Source organism: Plectropomus leopardus, chromosome 19, assembly GCF_008729295.1.
Source record: "Plectropomus leopardus isolate mb chromosome 19, YSFRI_Pleo_2.0, whole genome shotgun sequence".
Lineage (NCBI taxonomy): Eukaryota > Metazoa > Chordata > Actinopteri > Perciformes > Serranidae > Plectropomus > Plectropomus leopardus.
This window is the reverse complement of record NC_056481.1, coordinates 7,566,066-7,581,655: the sequence shown is the minus strand read 5'-3', so window position 1 is coordinate 7,581,655 and position 15,590 is coordinate 7,566,066. Positions and strand designations below refer to the sequence as shown.

Here is a 15,590-nt window from a genome sequence, read left to right as displayed (position 1 = left end):
TATTTTTTTTATTATATTTATTGTATATATATATATATATATATATATAAAAACCTCTAAAAGAGTAAACAGTGAGAGAAGCACCATGTCAGAGGATGTGCATGTGTTTTTCGTGGCGGTACTAACGTGGCCCAGGAGCCCTGCGACACCAGGATGACCGGAGCAGTGCATGCTGGTACTGAAGGCACTGTAGAGAGCAGCTCCTCGTACTGACTCCGACCCTTCGTCCTCGTCTTCCTCCTCCACAGACAGAACGCCACGAGACCCAGCAGCAGCAGCAACAGGAGCCCCACAGACAGACCGACAGCCACCAGCAGCACCTGGTCTGAACAAACACACACATGAACAAAAACGCTGAAAATCACGTCGAATGTATGAGCAGCTTACAGTTTACCTGCCATGATTATTTCTCAGTCTGTCTGAAGCTGGTAATTAGCATTTATCGTTAATGTGAGTGTCTTGTAGTCGAGCTGTTTAGTACTGAAGTGTGTGTGGAGTGTGTGAGCAGAGAGAGTACGACACAGCTGGTTTATTCTCACCACTTCGTGCTGTTATCTCTGCCACGCTCGTAGACCTGTTAAGGACCGAACCCCTCATTTAAGATGTTTTTATAAATTAAATATAAACCTCACACATATTATGCTGTTGTTTTGTGGATTCTTTATTTTGATGTTTTGGCTTTTATTTGTTTAATTTGAGTAATAATTTCAAAGATTTTCATTTAAAGATGGGTTCACCACACATTTATTTATCTGCGGCGGCCTGCCATGAATAAAATTATAACATATTTTTGAAGTCGTCATTAGTAGCGCTGTTGAAATCTATGAACCTTTTAATTCTTCTATGCACAACACTCCCCAAGTGCACAACGTACACTGGACACAAAAGGACTGTCTGCACGCCAGGCACAGTGGAAGCGAGACTTCATTGTTAATTTCCATCTTCTGGCAGCTGTTGACTTTAAAAAAATATATATTTTAAGTAATAATTTAAAAGATTTTCATTTGAATGAATGTCTCTGAGGTCACTATCTATTGTTGAATTCGGTGACACAGAGGTGATTGAGCCTACAAAGGTGTGCAAACACATCAGAGCGGAAAAATGTGAAGAGAATTATCTTTGCTGCTATTGCATCTGATTTTTGGTCAGACATGGCTTAAATTTGACGTTTATAAATTGATTTTTACAACCCTAACGACTATTAAAACTGTCACACGGTAAATTCAAGTCTGTCGGTGCACCATTTTCATCCAAACTGAATATCTGAACAACTATTTCAAGGATCGCGAATACATTTTGTACAGACATCCATGGTATGAGGAGGACTTCTACTGACTTCTATGATCCTTTAAATTTTCTTTTTGTGCCACAATGAGGTTAACATTTATGTTTTTCTCTCAAACTATCACTAAAATTTGATTTAACTAAATGACATACATATAATCCGGCTGCTCTGATCACTGATCTGATCTTAACTCAGAATCAAAATGCTTATTAGCCACACACACACACACACACACACACACACACACACACACACACACACACACAGACTGTTCAGAGATTGGATGCCAGCTAATGAGATGACGGTTAATCCGCAGAGCTAAAGGCAGAGTAATGGCCCTCTTTCTTTCACACACGCATATGTGCACGTCACACAACACACAAAGAGAAACCCTCATTTTCACACTCGTGCAAACTGAGAGAAATAAGAGACAGAGGAGAAGATCGAGTTTGACAACAAATTATAAAAGTGTGTCTTTAAGACTTTGAGGGCGTCTGGAAAGATTTTCTTTCAGAGGTGAGGGAGGAAGAGTGGAGGGAATGAGGGGAGGAAGGAGTGACGCCATTTAGCGCTACCTGCTCTGCGGCAGGGCGAAACAGGACAGGTGTGAACTTAAAGGTAAGATGCATGTTTCTTTTTCTTCATATCTGTGATATCTGTGAGTTAACTGGCGTTTTATTCTTCCAGCACAGACACGTTAGAAGGTTACGGTTAAAACACTGCTGGGTCAGTTTGGGACAGAGCTGGATTTGACATTTTGACAGTTAGTTTTAATATAAATATGGATTCATTATGTTTTTGTGTTGCTAAATCAGGCAGTGAAGCATTGATTTTACCCAAGAGAGGGACTGTAAAATCAGTGTAATCTTCTTTTCTTAAAAGCATTAATTCACAGTGGAATAAAATTAGGCACAACATGCACACAAACTGTGTTGGAAGATAAGATTGTCATATTTTATAATCTCTTCCATCCATTAATGCTCTCTCTCTCTTTGTCTCTTTTACTTCTTTGTCTTCTGTCGGCCGAAGGCCAAAAGCTCTCTTTAACTGTCTTGATCTATCGACATTTTGTCTCAATAATGAAGTAATCTGGATTGTGTAATCCCATTAGGCTAATCTGGGAGAGCCTGTCAGTGTGTGTGTGGGTGTGTGGGTGTGTGTGTGTGTGTGTGTGTGCTGACTGGGTTGAGGGTGTGTCTCAGAGTCAGAAAGAAAGAAATAAAATATTAAAGGAATAGTTCCAACATTTTGGGCAGAACGGTAATGTGCAAATATGAAGCTTCAGACAGCAGCCAGTGAGTTTAGCTGAGCCTGCCTCTGTTCGACGCTGACAAAAGACCACCATCAGCATCTCTAAAGCTCACTTATTAACATTTTATACTTTGTTAGTTTAATTTGCTCAAAAACACAAGCAAAAGCAAAAATATGTTGACATGTTGTTGACATATGTGATATGTTGACATGTTCACAACACGTTTCTTAAAGTGGCCAAAAATCCCTTAAAATTGAAATATGAATGAATACTTCAACACCCCAATTGATAATTTGTGCATCAGTTTCTCATTCAGTGTTACATTAAATTTGTGAAGAAAACTCTTTTTTTCTTTCATGCCTCCACAGTGAATGAAGAATCAAAAAATGGAGAAAATTCTTGATAAATTGACGTAAAGAGGAGTCATATTTAACATCAACAAAACTATGTTAAAACGTCCATTAAGTCTTATTTATCCAGTCATATACTTAGTACTTCTCCAACAAACAGCCCTTTCTGATGTGGAACTGAACAAAAAAGTGAGAGCGAGACTTAATCATTAATTGTGCTGAGACTGAGAGTTTGTATTCACTCACCACTTCAGCAGCTGCTCCTCTCATCCATCCAGATCTGATCGGATTCGCTCCACAGATCAATTATCGACCCAGCAACTCAAACTTCACAATCTGTTGCAAAGGAAAAAAAATCGTAGGAGGAGTTCAGCCTGCGCTTCACTGACCCACAAAAACATCTGAATTTAGAGAGAGGACACAAAAAGATAAAAAAGGACACAACAACATAAAAAGTTTGGAATCCGGTTCAGATTCACGAAAGTCACACAATAACAAAAACAAATGAACTGATTGAGGCAGAAGTCAACCAGCAGCTCTTGTGTTCAGCGAGGTAAAATGACTTTTTTTGTCTGACTTGGAAGAGAACATTGATGAATTTGAGTTTCACCTCAGTTCCCTGTTGGAAAGTGCCATCTGTTTGGGAACTACTACGCATACGACCTGATACATGAGACTTGGATTATACTGCAGGAGGTATGTGAGAACTTTTTAATGGATGTTTTGATATAGTTTTGCTTTTGTTAAAGGCAGGCTCTTATGAATCCATCTAGAATTTTTCAGTTTTTGGATTCTTCGTTAACGAGAGGCATGACACAGGGTGAGTCACTAATATACAATTGGTCATTTTGTTGGCGAAGTATTCCTTTAGGTATGAAGGGTAACAAAACATTCATAGATGTGTCTTTCTTTGCAGGCTGGTGCTGTTGCCATGGCGAGGCCCGGACGTCCTGCGTCTGAAAGCTACCAGCCAGTCTCTTGTTCAGTCAGTCTATCGGCTTCTTACTCCAGTGAAGCTGCAGCTGTGGGAGCGGAGGATGGCGATGATCAGGCTCCAATTTTTTCCCTCTCTAAGAGCTCCATGGATGTGGTCATGGCCACGGGGCCGCCGCACAAGCGGGACCCGGCCTGGACTCGCATGGACCTGCGACGCAGCTCCAGCACCAACACGCACTCTGAGCAGAACTCGGTGATGCTGCAGCAGCTGCACCCTCGCATGTGGCAGCGCATCAACACCCCCAACACCCATCAGTCCTTCATAGCCCAAAATGCAGACCTGCACAGCCCCCCTGCACTCAGCGAGCGGTGGATCACCAACATACATCGCTGGAGCGAGTGCAGCGGCAGCACACAAAGCCGCAGCAGCACTCCAGACACAATTGTATGGAAAAGTGGAAAGTCGCGCCCCTCGAGTCTAACCCAGGAAACCCCTTGTTCTTCCACGTCCAAACCGACCTCACCACCAACCACACCGTCTTCCATCATCTCCCCGCTGCAGACACCACCGTTACCACCTGCAGATCTTTTAACACCTTCTTCAGCACTAACGCCGGGTACACATCGGCAGGAAGAGTTTTTTGCATCCTCACGTTCACCCTCTCCGCTGCCTTCACCGCTGCAGGCTCACACCTCCTCACCTTTGCCATCGAACTCCCCAAATCTCCTCCAGCTCACCAGCGCGGAGGATGAGGGCTTCCTGGAGAATAACTCGCTTTCTTTTACGTTCCCTTCCCCAATCCCTTCGTCCGTTAGCTTAGCCGAAGGAGGTGCGTCAGATCCTGGATGCCTTGTTGATGACGTGACAGAAGAGCTGTGCAGTCCTGAAGGCGCACAGATGTCAGACTGTGGAGGAGTGACGAGCCCGGTGCAGATGTTGAACAACCTGACGCCTAGTTCTCCAGCAGCCGCACCAGAATCAGGAAGAGGAGGTTCATTTTGCCATCTTGAGCTGCCGGGGCAAAGCTGTCCGACAGGCCGAGATCGGAGGTCACCCCTTGTTATGTCCTTGAGCGACTCGCTATTGAAGGACAGCTGCAGGTGCAAGTTGAATGCCAGAGAGGGAATCACGAAGGCTCAGGTGTTCAGGGAGGAAGGTACAATGACGTCACAGCTGGATCTTGTGGACGCCGCCGTGCAGACGATCACTCCCATCAGCTCCTTCTGGAACCTCAGGAGGAACAACTCCAACATGGGCTCTCACTCCCTCTTGGGCTCGCCACCCGGATCGAGACTGAACCTGAAGGCCTCAGTGGGGTCCCACTCCAATCTGGTGTCCCCGTCCTCCAGCATGTTCCCAGCGAGCAGCGGCGAGGAGGAGGAGGAGAGGCAAGAAGACGACCCGGAGTGGGACGATAACTTGATGCACAATCCAGAGAGGAGGAGGTCGTGCTTGAAGAATCAAGGGCAGGAGAAAGGCCAGCTGAGGAGAAGGAGCAGCATGAAGCAGGTGCAGTGGGACGAGGACGGGATGACGTGGGACATTCACGGTGCAGCCGTGGACCCGGAGGAGCTGAACATGGCCATACAGAAACACCTGGAGCTCCAGAACGCCACCCGATCTCTGAGACCTTCCACGAAGAAGAAGAAAGCACCAAAGCCTCCTCTCATATCAAATGTGGTGAAGGCCATGACCCCAGAGCTTCATCCGCCCGTGAAGATCATCACCTCGACGTGTATGGTGGAGGCCGAGAAGGAGGGGACACCAGAGGCGGACAAAGGGAGGAGGGAAGTGGAGGAGGAAAAGGAAGGCAAAAAGGAGAAGATGGTGGACGTTGCTCATGGAATAAGCAGAGCAGAGGGAGCGAATGTTAAAGAAGAGGAGGATGAGGTGAACAGAGAGGAAGGCACCAGACGTCCTAAATCACCCTCACATGGGAGCGGACACCGCCGCAAGAGGAGCGTGATCAGGTCGCTGAGGAGGCCTGGGTGGTGTGGAGGCTGCAAAAAGACGGATGATTGATCCCGGCGACTGGCTTTGATTATTTATATTTATATTTGCACAAACTTATGCTCACTGACTTTGGGAGCAGCTCTCACTTACATGTAGTTTTATCTGCTGTTGTCAACATGTTTTTTTTCGTTGTTTGGTGGAAAGGTGGAGACGCAATGTTAGAAAATGTGCTCCTCCACTCATCCACTGTTCCACCGTTTCTCTGGGGCTTAATTTTCTCAAGGGAGGAATGTCCCATCAGCCCTTTCTCATTCTCAAGGCATCAAACGCCGCCGCTTTGTCATGTGGTATCGATGCCAAAGACTCCGTTTAGCATCTTTATGCCACCTTGTCTCTGAGACATTACGTTTATATGCCACTAAACTGCTTTCATGATTTCTGCCTGGATTAACTTCAGAGATAACGAATTCTTCTTGTAACTAAACCCAACATTCATGTACCGTGTGCATGAATGGATTACTGAACGGGCCTATCAGACACAGGCCCAACGGCCCCCCTCGCATTCACCTACAAAATGTCAGTCAGATTAACACATACTGACCAGGAAAAGACTAACAATGACAATAAAAGGATGCAAAACAAGCACAAAGAGACACAAAATAATTACAAAGATATACAAAATGACACAAAATTATCTCAAAGGAGACACAAAAAGACTACAAAAACAATAACAATAACACCAAAAAGTCTGTGTGTCTTGATCCTTTGTAGGAAAGGAGTGGGGTCTTTTGCATATTTGTCTCAAAATCTGCCTACAACTGCACAGGATATGCAAGGAGGCGGTTTGGGAGTACGGTGATCAAACAAAGTGCAGGACCTTGAAACCAGAATTCCAGGTTTTATGTCCATACTCTTTCTTACAGGTTAAAACAACAAGAAAACTTCTGTTAAGTTTAGGGAAAGACTGTGATTCCGGATAAAGAAGAACCTTTAATGCGAGACTGCCTATTTTGGCAGAAAACAACAGAAATATGTTGTCCATTAACATTTTGCTGATATGTTCAGTATCAACATTTTTGTGACTTGCCAGGTACATTAATTAACAACATTTCCTCGTTAAGGTAACAGAAAACATAACCGCTCTGCATTACTTTTCCTTCAAAACATATTTGCTGTTTCAAATAAGTCGTATATTAACAGTTTTTAGGAGGCTGCTGCTTTTTGAGACACACCAGGCTTTCAGCTAACCCAAAGTAAACTCATCTGCAATAATACTTGATGTTGAGAGTAACTCGTGTCGTATAAAAAGCACTGAAGTTTGCATCGGACTGGAGGGAGGGGAAAAACAAAACAAGATGTGCACACTGAAGTCACACAAATACTCATTTTAACCCAAAAACATGTCTTTTTTCTGAACCCAACCAAGTAGTTTTGTTGCCTAAACCTAGCTGCGACCGTTTCATAACATTAATCATGTATTTGATCACATAAATCTCGCCACACGATGCTGAGCAGCACAAAATGAATCAGTATTTGATGACCTGGGACGAGAACGGGTTGGTCCCGTACAAGCTGTCCTAACTTGTTGGCTGAGGTTTTTTTGGGCTGTATGAAGTAATAATACCTGCAGACACTACTCATGGCTTCAACTCGTGGCCTCCTCTGCACGCTTTTCAGAAACATTTTATTTATTTTATTTACGGTTAATATTCTCCTTGTAAGATGCATTACTGAAACATCAATCAAAAGTGTGTAAGGATAAAATACATCAGCTATTATGTATATCAAGGATATCATATGTATTTTGTTTTATACTTTATTGTGTCCCTTTCTTCTGCTTCTGAAAACCAGCCTGCATTTCGAGCGAGGTTTTTATAAAAGTTGAGAATTACCTGTAAATTAATAAAACGGCCACCAGAAGTTCATTTATTTGTCATGTAGATGCTCAATAAAACCAACTTTTGTCTTTGTATCTCTGTTGCTCTAAAAATGTTTGTTTTTCTTTTGGATAACAGTTAAAATTGTTAATACCTTTAATCAGGATGTTGGCAGAGAGCTACTTTTAAAGACCTTTTCAAAATATTTTTTTTATGAAATATAAGACTGATTTTTGGACAGATTTTCTTCTTAGTCAAGCACTGAATGAAGGCATAAAGGTAAGCAGTGTATATGTGGTCCTGTGCAGGGGTTTATTTTATAAAGGAATATGTTGACTGGACTGAGTAATGTTGATCTATATTTTACCAACAGGTAAGTACAAGTATGAAATGAACACAGTATTTGTTTATGGTACATTTAAACATTTGTAACATCAGAATTGTGGAATTTTACACAGAACATCTTAACTAATTTTCACAAAAGGGAATTTAAAAAAGGACAAATTAAATAAAATGTTTGTGGCATATAAGACTTCACAAATTCAAATTCAATGATTTATTTAAAATCTATTTTAAATTGAAAAATGATTTAAATTCCATGACTTTTCCAGCTTTGCAATGACCATGGGAACCCTGAGCACTTGTACTTAACTTAAGCATGACTGATACTGAATTTTTGGGCCCAATGCTGACATCAAAATTTTAACATTTTAAAACTCTGATAATGACCCGTCTTTTTTGTTTACATAAGAACGCAACAATATTTTTATATCGATCCTTTTAATTCAATCAATTAATACCTGATACAGTTTCTAAATTACTTTAAACAAACTGCATTTTTGTACTAAAAATGTTACTTTCCTGCCATACACAGATGAATCTGTGATAAGCTCACATCAGCAGATTATAATTTTCATGTCTTCTTTTCAACATTTCAGAGGGAAAAATTTAACATTTACTCTGCAACATTTATTTGACAAATAAAGTTACTTTTTACTTTGAGTTTAAGCATAAAATCTGTCTATAAAATATGGTCAACTGTTTCAAAGCATTATATGAAATTATTAAAAGTAGCTCCACCGCAGCCAACAACATCAGTAATATGCTGCTTACCCAAAAAATAATATATTTATTTGTACTATTGTAAAGGGTGCAATTGCGCATAATGAATCATTCAACACTTTAAGTCCACTTAGCTGACAATAATTCTTTATTTTTACTGATGTAAAAGATCTTCATACTGCTATTTGTGCACTTTTGGTTTTTGCTCCTTTTTTGAACAAGTTTCTTGAGTCTTTTTAATCCGTCTTTGAGATGATATACTGTTCTGGACATAAGTTTTAAAAAAAAATCATCATCTGACAAATAAGGTGAAGTGCTGCTGACTCTCAAACAGACGATAACACAGGAGCTGAAATATTTTCTTTGAGAATAAAACCCAACTCAAAAAAAACCCCAAACACGCTAAACTCTCCCTCCCTCTCTCCTCATCCTCTCTGAACTCATTCACTGTGGAAAACATACACCAAGTTGAGTGCAAACTTGGTGACCCACAGCGGTGAGGTTTGACCATTCAGGCGCCTCCATTCAGATGAGCGGGCACATTCTCTCTCATTCACAGCCGAAAAAAAGCTCCACTCACTGGTGGCTTCCACTGCAGTCATTGTTGTCAAATCTTCACAGATGTGTGTAGACACTCTCTGTTGCTTTTCTGTTTTTTATCATTATTTTCTGGTCTTAAAGGGCCAATGCGCCAAAATTACACAAAGATATTTTTTTATGACTTTTTGACGCCTATTCAGCCATGCAGAGATGTGCAGGTTTTAAGTCAGTGTCGCTGTCACTCTGAATACAAAAACATTTTTGTTTGGGACTTCTTCTGTGGTGAGTAGGCAATTGTCAACTGTAAATATGCTATAAAAACAGATTATCAAGAGTGATTAAAAAATATGTTTTTATATGAACCGTGTGATAGCGGATTTTTGACTATGATATCGACATGAAGGATTTGAAAAATAAGATATCAGCTAAACATAACATAAAAACACTTTAAATCAAATATTTTAAATAATAATAATTTGTATTGAACGATTAGGGCATCTTACTATTTTACTATTGAAATACAAGACTAGACTGTTTTGAGCTAAATGCTAATTAGCAAATATCAGCTTGCTAACATGCTTACTATAATCTTGAGTGTTGGTGTTTCGCAGGTATATTGTTAATAATATAAACCATCTTGGTTTAGCACAAGAGGTTATCTCCAGTTTTGGGAAGTGAAGCCAATGTGAAAATGCCTTAAACCTGCCTTCTGGCTAATGGCCAGCAGGGGGCGACTCCAGTGGTTGCAAAAAGGAGTCTGATTGTAAAGAAGTCAATGAAAAAATTATTTGAATTCTCACTATTTTAACTATCTCGAAAAACATTTTTCTCAGGAGTTTATGGTCTCAGTCTTCAGTTTTAAATCTTCAGTAAAGCATAATGTTCATTTTATAAATTATGCTCCCATTTAGAGTAAAACCAATGATAAAGCCAGGTATGCTTTAGGGCGTGGCTACCTTATTATTGCTGAATCATATTCATTTCTCCAGAGCTCCACCCTCTCACCCGAATATGGCCGCCTCTGGCTCCAAAAAAGCAAAATGGTGCAAAAAAACTCCAAACTTACAGTGTCAAAATATCAGTTAACAAACCAATAAGAGATTCAATGGTGGCTGTGTACGCTTCTTTCACAACGTCTGTTAGTTAAAAGTGTGAGTCTGAAATGAGAGATGAAACACTCTGTACTCTAAGTAAGCTGGTTCTGTTTTTTAAAAAACGTTTAACCCACCACAGAGCACCTTGTTTGACAATATTGACTTGACCAACTGAGCAAGAAAGTCTCCATTTGTTTTGAAAAGTTTGGTGTTTTGGCCTTTGCCAGCATGTTTTTGTTTTTTTTCAAGCCAGAAATGGCCATACTTGGACAACAGGGTGGGGCTGGGGAGGAGCGAGCAGAGGACACCGTTTTGGCAGCGACTTGAAATAGCAGCCACGCCCTGAGGCATACCCCGCTTTATCGTCTATTTTACTCTAAATGGGGACACATTTACATAATTAACACCATGATGTATTAAAGAGGAAGAGAAACTTACCAAAAAGACCACAAACTCAATAAGAAAATGCGAACTGAGGTAATAAATGAAGTGATTTTCTCATTGACTTCTATACAATCATTTTTCAACCAGTGGAGTCGCCCCCTGCTGGCCATTAGAAAGAACATTTACGGCATTGACGTCACTTTTCAGAGCCTGGAAAGTGGCCTGTAAAGTATAAATATCCACACATCTTTCGGTCAGTAAACACACCAACATATTTTCTACTGAGTCATGTTTGTCATGGATGAACTATAGAGGAGATATCAGAGATAAAGGTCACGTTGAGGTCACTATGTCACTGCTGTGGGTCATGTGACATGACGTGATGTTTGTTTGTGTACACTTCTGTATTGCCTTTGTCCCGGCTGCATGTTGGTGTACTGTGAGCATACTATATGTGTGTGAAAGTGCTGATGGGACTCCCCGAAATCCCTTTTTTTCTCAGCGGCAGTGGAAACTCACAGCTACAGGAGAACAATCCAGCGCTCGTCCTTTGTTGTGACACAACTCATTGTCCCTGCTGTAAAGTGTGTGTGTGTGTGTGTACTGTATGTGTACCTGTGCATGTACTTCTGCCTGTGCTTGCTGCCTGGTATAAATAGCGTGGGATGTGTGCCGGCCGGTGATTCTGTGATAGACGATGGCTGTACCCGGACCTCCTCTGCTCCTCTTTCTGTCTCTGCTGCTGCCGCTGCTGTTGAGCAAGGCGTCTCTGCCCGCAGCCGCATACACACTCACCCCCGGACGACAGCCACAGCACAAGCTCCTCCACCTGGGTGAGGGCAAACACACACACGTTTAAGGAACACACCGTAACATTTTTGATTTGAATGTCTGATCTGTTTTTTGGGGGCTTTACGCTGTTCTGTTTCCTCTCAGACTGGCCCAGAGACTGTGGGATGGCTCACTTTAAGCCCAACATGGCTGAGAGGATTGTGTCTGGGAACGAGGCCAGACCTCACTCCTGGCCCTGGCAAGTCTCCCTGCAGGTAAATCTGCCTTTGTCTTCAGATGTGCGTCAGTGATGAGAAATCTGACTTCCTAAAAATGTTACATACATACTTTTTCTATTAGACTGCAACAAGATAAGGAAAGTTGAAATGGGAAATGTATGTTATTTTCATGGCCTGGGAAATGGTCCACTACACAGGACACTTCAAAAGGAACAAAGTAGCAGTAATCGTATTAGTTTCATCATTAGGAGTGCTTTTACATGTAGGGTTATGCTGTTTTGGTGTATCCCAAGTAGTGACCAACCAATTTCTAATTTCAAGGCCAAACACCAACATGAATATTTGAGTGCTTTATCAATCTGGTAGTAAAGTACAAGCTAATATTATGATATTTATATTGGCTGTTAAAACATTGTGATCACTGTATTTACAGTAAGAAAAACATTTTAAAACTGCAACTTGTTGGCGCTCTCTGGTGGCCAAACTACATATTGACGATCTATTTTAAAATGTCATCGAACAAACTGTGCCTCTGGTATTTTTGTGCTGCAACTTTTTGTTTCTTATTGGCTGACATTTACTGAACACCTGCAGATCAGAGGCAATATTTGACAATATATTACAGATTTATTGGTTGGGTTTTAATCTCAAGTATTTGTATGAAGTTGCCTTAAATCAAAGTTGATCAAAGTTCTGTGTTGGCTGTCAGCGGACATGAAGACAGACAAGGAAACTGCCGTTAAAATAATCTCACATCTGTCTGGTTGTGTCTCGCAGGTTCGTCCCAGGGGAAGTAAACATTTCATTCATGTCTGTGGAGGAACTCTCATCCACAAAAACTGGGTCCTCACTGCTGCTCACTGCTTCCAGAAGTAAGAAACTATAAATACAGAACAAGAAACACAGAGAAGAACATTTAGTTTGATGTTTGAAGACGTTTTAGCAGAAAGAGACGACAGAATGAGAACCAACTTGCTTTAACAAGGTTTTCTGGCCTCTCAGGGGTAAAGCTGAGGATGCTGGGAGCTGGAGGATCGTCCTGGGGAAGCACCAGCTGAAGCGTTCAGAGACGGCAGAGAGGATCTTCCCCGTGAAGAGAATCTACCGACACGAGAACTTCCGCTACCCGGCTCACAGCGAGCTGGACTACGACATCGCCCTGGTGAAGGCCGCCACAGATATCGTCCCTTCGAACTTCATCCGCTACGCCTGCCTGCCGCGCAAGCAGACCAGCCTCAATCCAGGACACTACTGCTGGGTCACGGGCTGGGGAGACACCCGGGGTGAGTGGAGAAGAGAGGGGAGAGAAAGCTCTGGAAAAAATCAACCTGCCCTTTGAAAAGGCAATGAGCAACACAAAAAGAAATGACCTCAAAATTAGCAAAATAATACTAATAATAATGATAGTAAAAAGAAAAAAAAAAAAAGAAAATTACAAAAAAAGGAAGGAAAAAAATTAACAATCACAAAAGACAAGGAACTGACTTTAAGTTATTCAAATACTTACTAAAAATTCTGTCAAATAATTAATTTAAATAAAGTTATAACTCCTAGCTATTTTTTTTTTTTTTAAAAATCCAAAACCCATAATTTCCTGTAACTTGTAGAACAATTCTTGTCAAGTTGCTGATTGTCTTTTTGTATGATTTCAGAGGAAAGCAAACCAATTTGCTCAGATTTTTAAGGTTTAAATACTTGTGAAGTATTTAAATTTGAACTTCTGAACACAGCACAAAAAATGATGTTGATCCAGATTTCAAAGGGTTAAGTTTAAAATTAGTAGGATTCATACTCAGGGATCATAAATATGTTAGAATATTGTGGCTGTGTGACCAATAGATACTTTTTAACCGATCAAAAGTTATATATCAAAAACCAAAAGACTTAACAGTGAACACTGAATTATTTGGGGACAAAAAAGGCCTTAAAGTACTTTCTCCCAAAAAAAAAAAACATAAATAAATGTCAAAATATTACTCATTAACCCTTTCAAACATTGACACCTTTCACAACAATGAAACCTTTGAACCTGAGAAACCCATGCTCAAAAACATGGGAAAAGGCAATGAGCAGCTTGATGATAAATGTTTCATAAACTTAAAGAAATTAGTAGATGTGGAAAATTAATTTTAAAAACTCAGGAAAAATATCTAGTGAGGAAAAAAATAGGGAAAACTATAATTGTGACCATCATAATTTCATATTTACAATGATGTTACAAATAATTGTAATTTTTAAAGAATGTTTCACAGTTAATTTCCATTGTTTTTTATCTATTTTTCTTGTAGTTTTTATTAATTTTTTGCTAAGTTTAAATCATTTTGTCTTATGTTGCTCTTTGCCTTCTTTCTATGTTTTGGAAGGAAATTGAGCCAATTTGCTCAGATTTTAGTTTTAATATATAAGATATAAATAACTGAAAACAATAAGGACAAATTATTGCTGCCCTATAAGGTCAGTCAAAACTCACCCTTCCAATCTCAGTCCTCGATATTTCCATCTGGACTGAATTCATTATCATGCTGTAAACGTGGATAAGAAGTTAAGAGAAGCAGGAATCAAAATCCAGTTTAAATTTAAATTGTTGTCCTTAAATAAATTTCAGGTGGGAAGGAGAACGTGTCTCTGGCAGAAGCTCTGAATCAAGCCCGCCTGCCCATCATCGACTTCAAGACCTGCCGGCAGAAGAAATTCTGGGGCGATCGTGTCCGAGACTCCATGATCTGTGCCGGGTTCAGGGACACCGAGGGCCCACCTGCTGCATGCCAGGTACAACTGACATTTACACAACACGTTGGACGTAGACGGAAAATTACGTTAAAAATATTTTTTTTAAAAATCTTTAGTGTTACGATCTGTTATGGTCTAATTTTGATACAATAAGCTGAAAATTCGCAGTATTTAATGTGATTTTAAATACCACTCGAAAACTGACTTTGAGGGTATAAAATTAAATATTTTTCTGAAAAGATAAAATTAACGACTACTTTTCGTTTCTTAGTAGCAGAGAACAGAGCAGAAACAACGAGCAGCGATTCCCACAGAAAGAGTGTGTGTGGCAGCAGCCGACAACACTTTTGTTTTTCTTTTAAATACGCGTGTCAGCTTTTGTTTTATTCTGTATCCCCTCTCTAAATTTGGAGTTTTTTGACGTGGACGCAGGGCAGGCGCAGCTCTACATGAATTATTTTTTCGTCAGAAGCAGTTTATGACCTGCAGTCGATAACTGATCTGTCGATCCATTCAGAGCTGATCAGGTCAGATCGATGGATGAGAGGAGCAGCTGCTGCGAGTCACAGCTAACGTCTCCACCCACCAGGATGAACAGTTAAATTTTATTTTAAGTGAATTCATGCTGCTCCGTCAGCGCCCAGACTGCGCTCTGCGCTCCGAGAGTGTGGTGCATTAATAACTGAAGGATATTTTTCAGCAGCTCTCCTAATTAAAAGTCCAGCACCTAAAACAAAAAATCTATTTGTGGCAGCAGATGTTTTAATCGTGACGAGCCGCCACAAATAAATGAAAATGTGGGAAACACCGATAATCCAGACTGCGGAAATTGAGTAACTACTTCAAATATTCAGGATCGATATTTTGCGAATAGCTTTTTGACAACACTGACCTTCCCTCTCCTTCCTCCTCTCTCAGGGCGACTCTGGTGGTCCTCTGCTGTGCCAGCTGGGGCGGGACCGCTGGGAGGTGCACGGCGTGGTGAGCTTCGGCCCGATCGGCTGCACCGTGGAGAACAAACCCAGCGTCTTCACCCGCACCGCCGCCTACATCCCCTGGATCGAGGCAACACGCATCAGGGACTTCTTCCTGCACTGAGCGGGGCCGCCTGACTCG

General features: G+C 41.0%; 1 protein-coding gene across 1 annotated transcript; it reads left to right on the top strand.

The window, feature by feature from the left end:
* Positions 1–11,328: 11,328 nt before the first annotated feature.
* Positions 11,329–15,572, top strand: zgc:112285 (uncharacterized protein LOC561476 homolog). The gene is made up of 6 exons (XM_042507381.1): positions 11,329–11,567; positions 11,671–11,780; positions 12,522–12,616; positions 12,747–13,027; positions 14,350–14,513; positions 15,393–15,572. The coding sequence occupies exons 1-6, from the start codon at positions 11,432–11,434 to the stop codon at positions 15,570–15,572; spliced, it is 966 nt and encodes a 321-aa protein (XP_042363315.1). The 5' UTR covers positions 11,329–11,431.
* Positions 15,573–15,590: the final 18 nt, after the last annotated feature.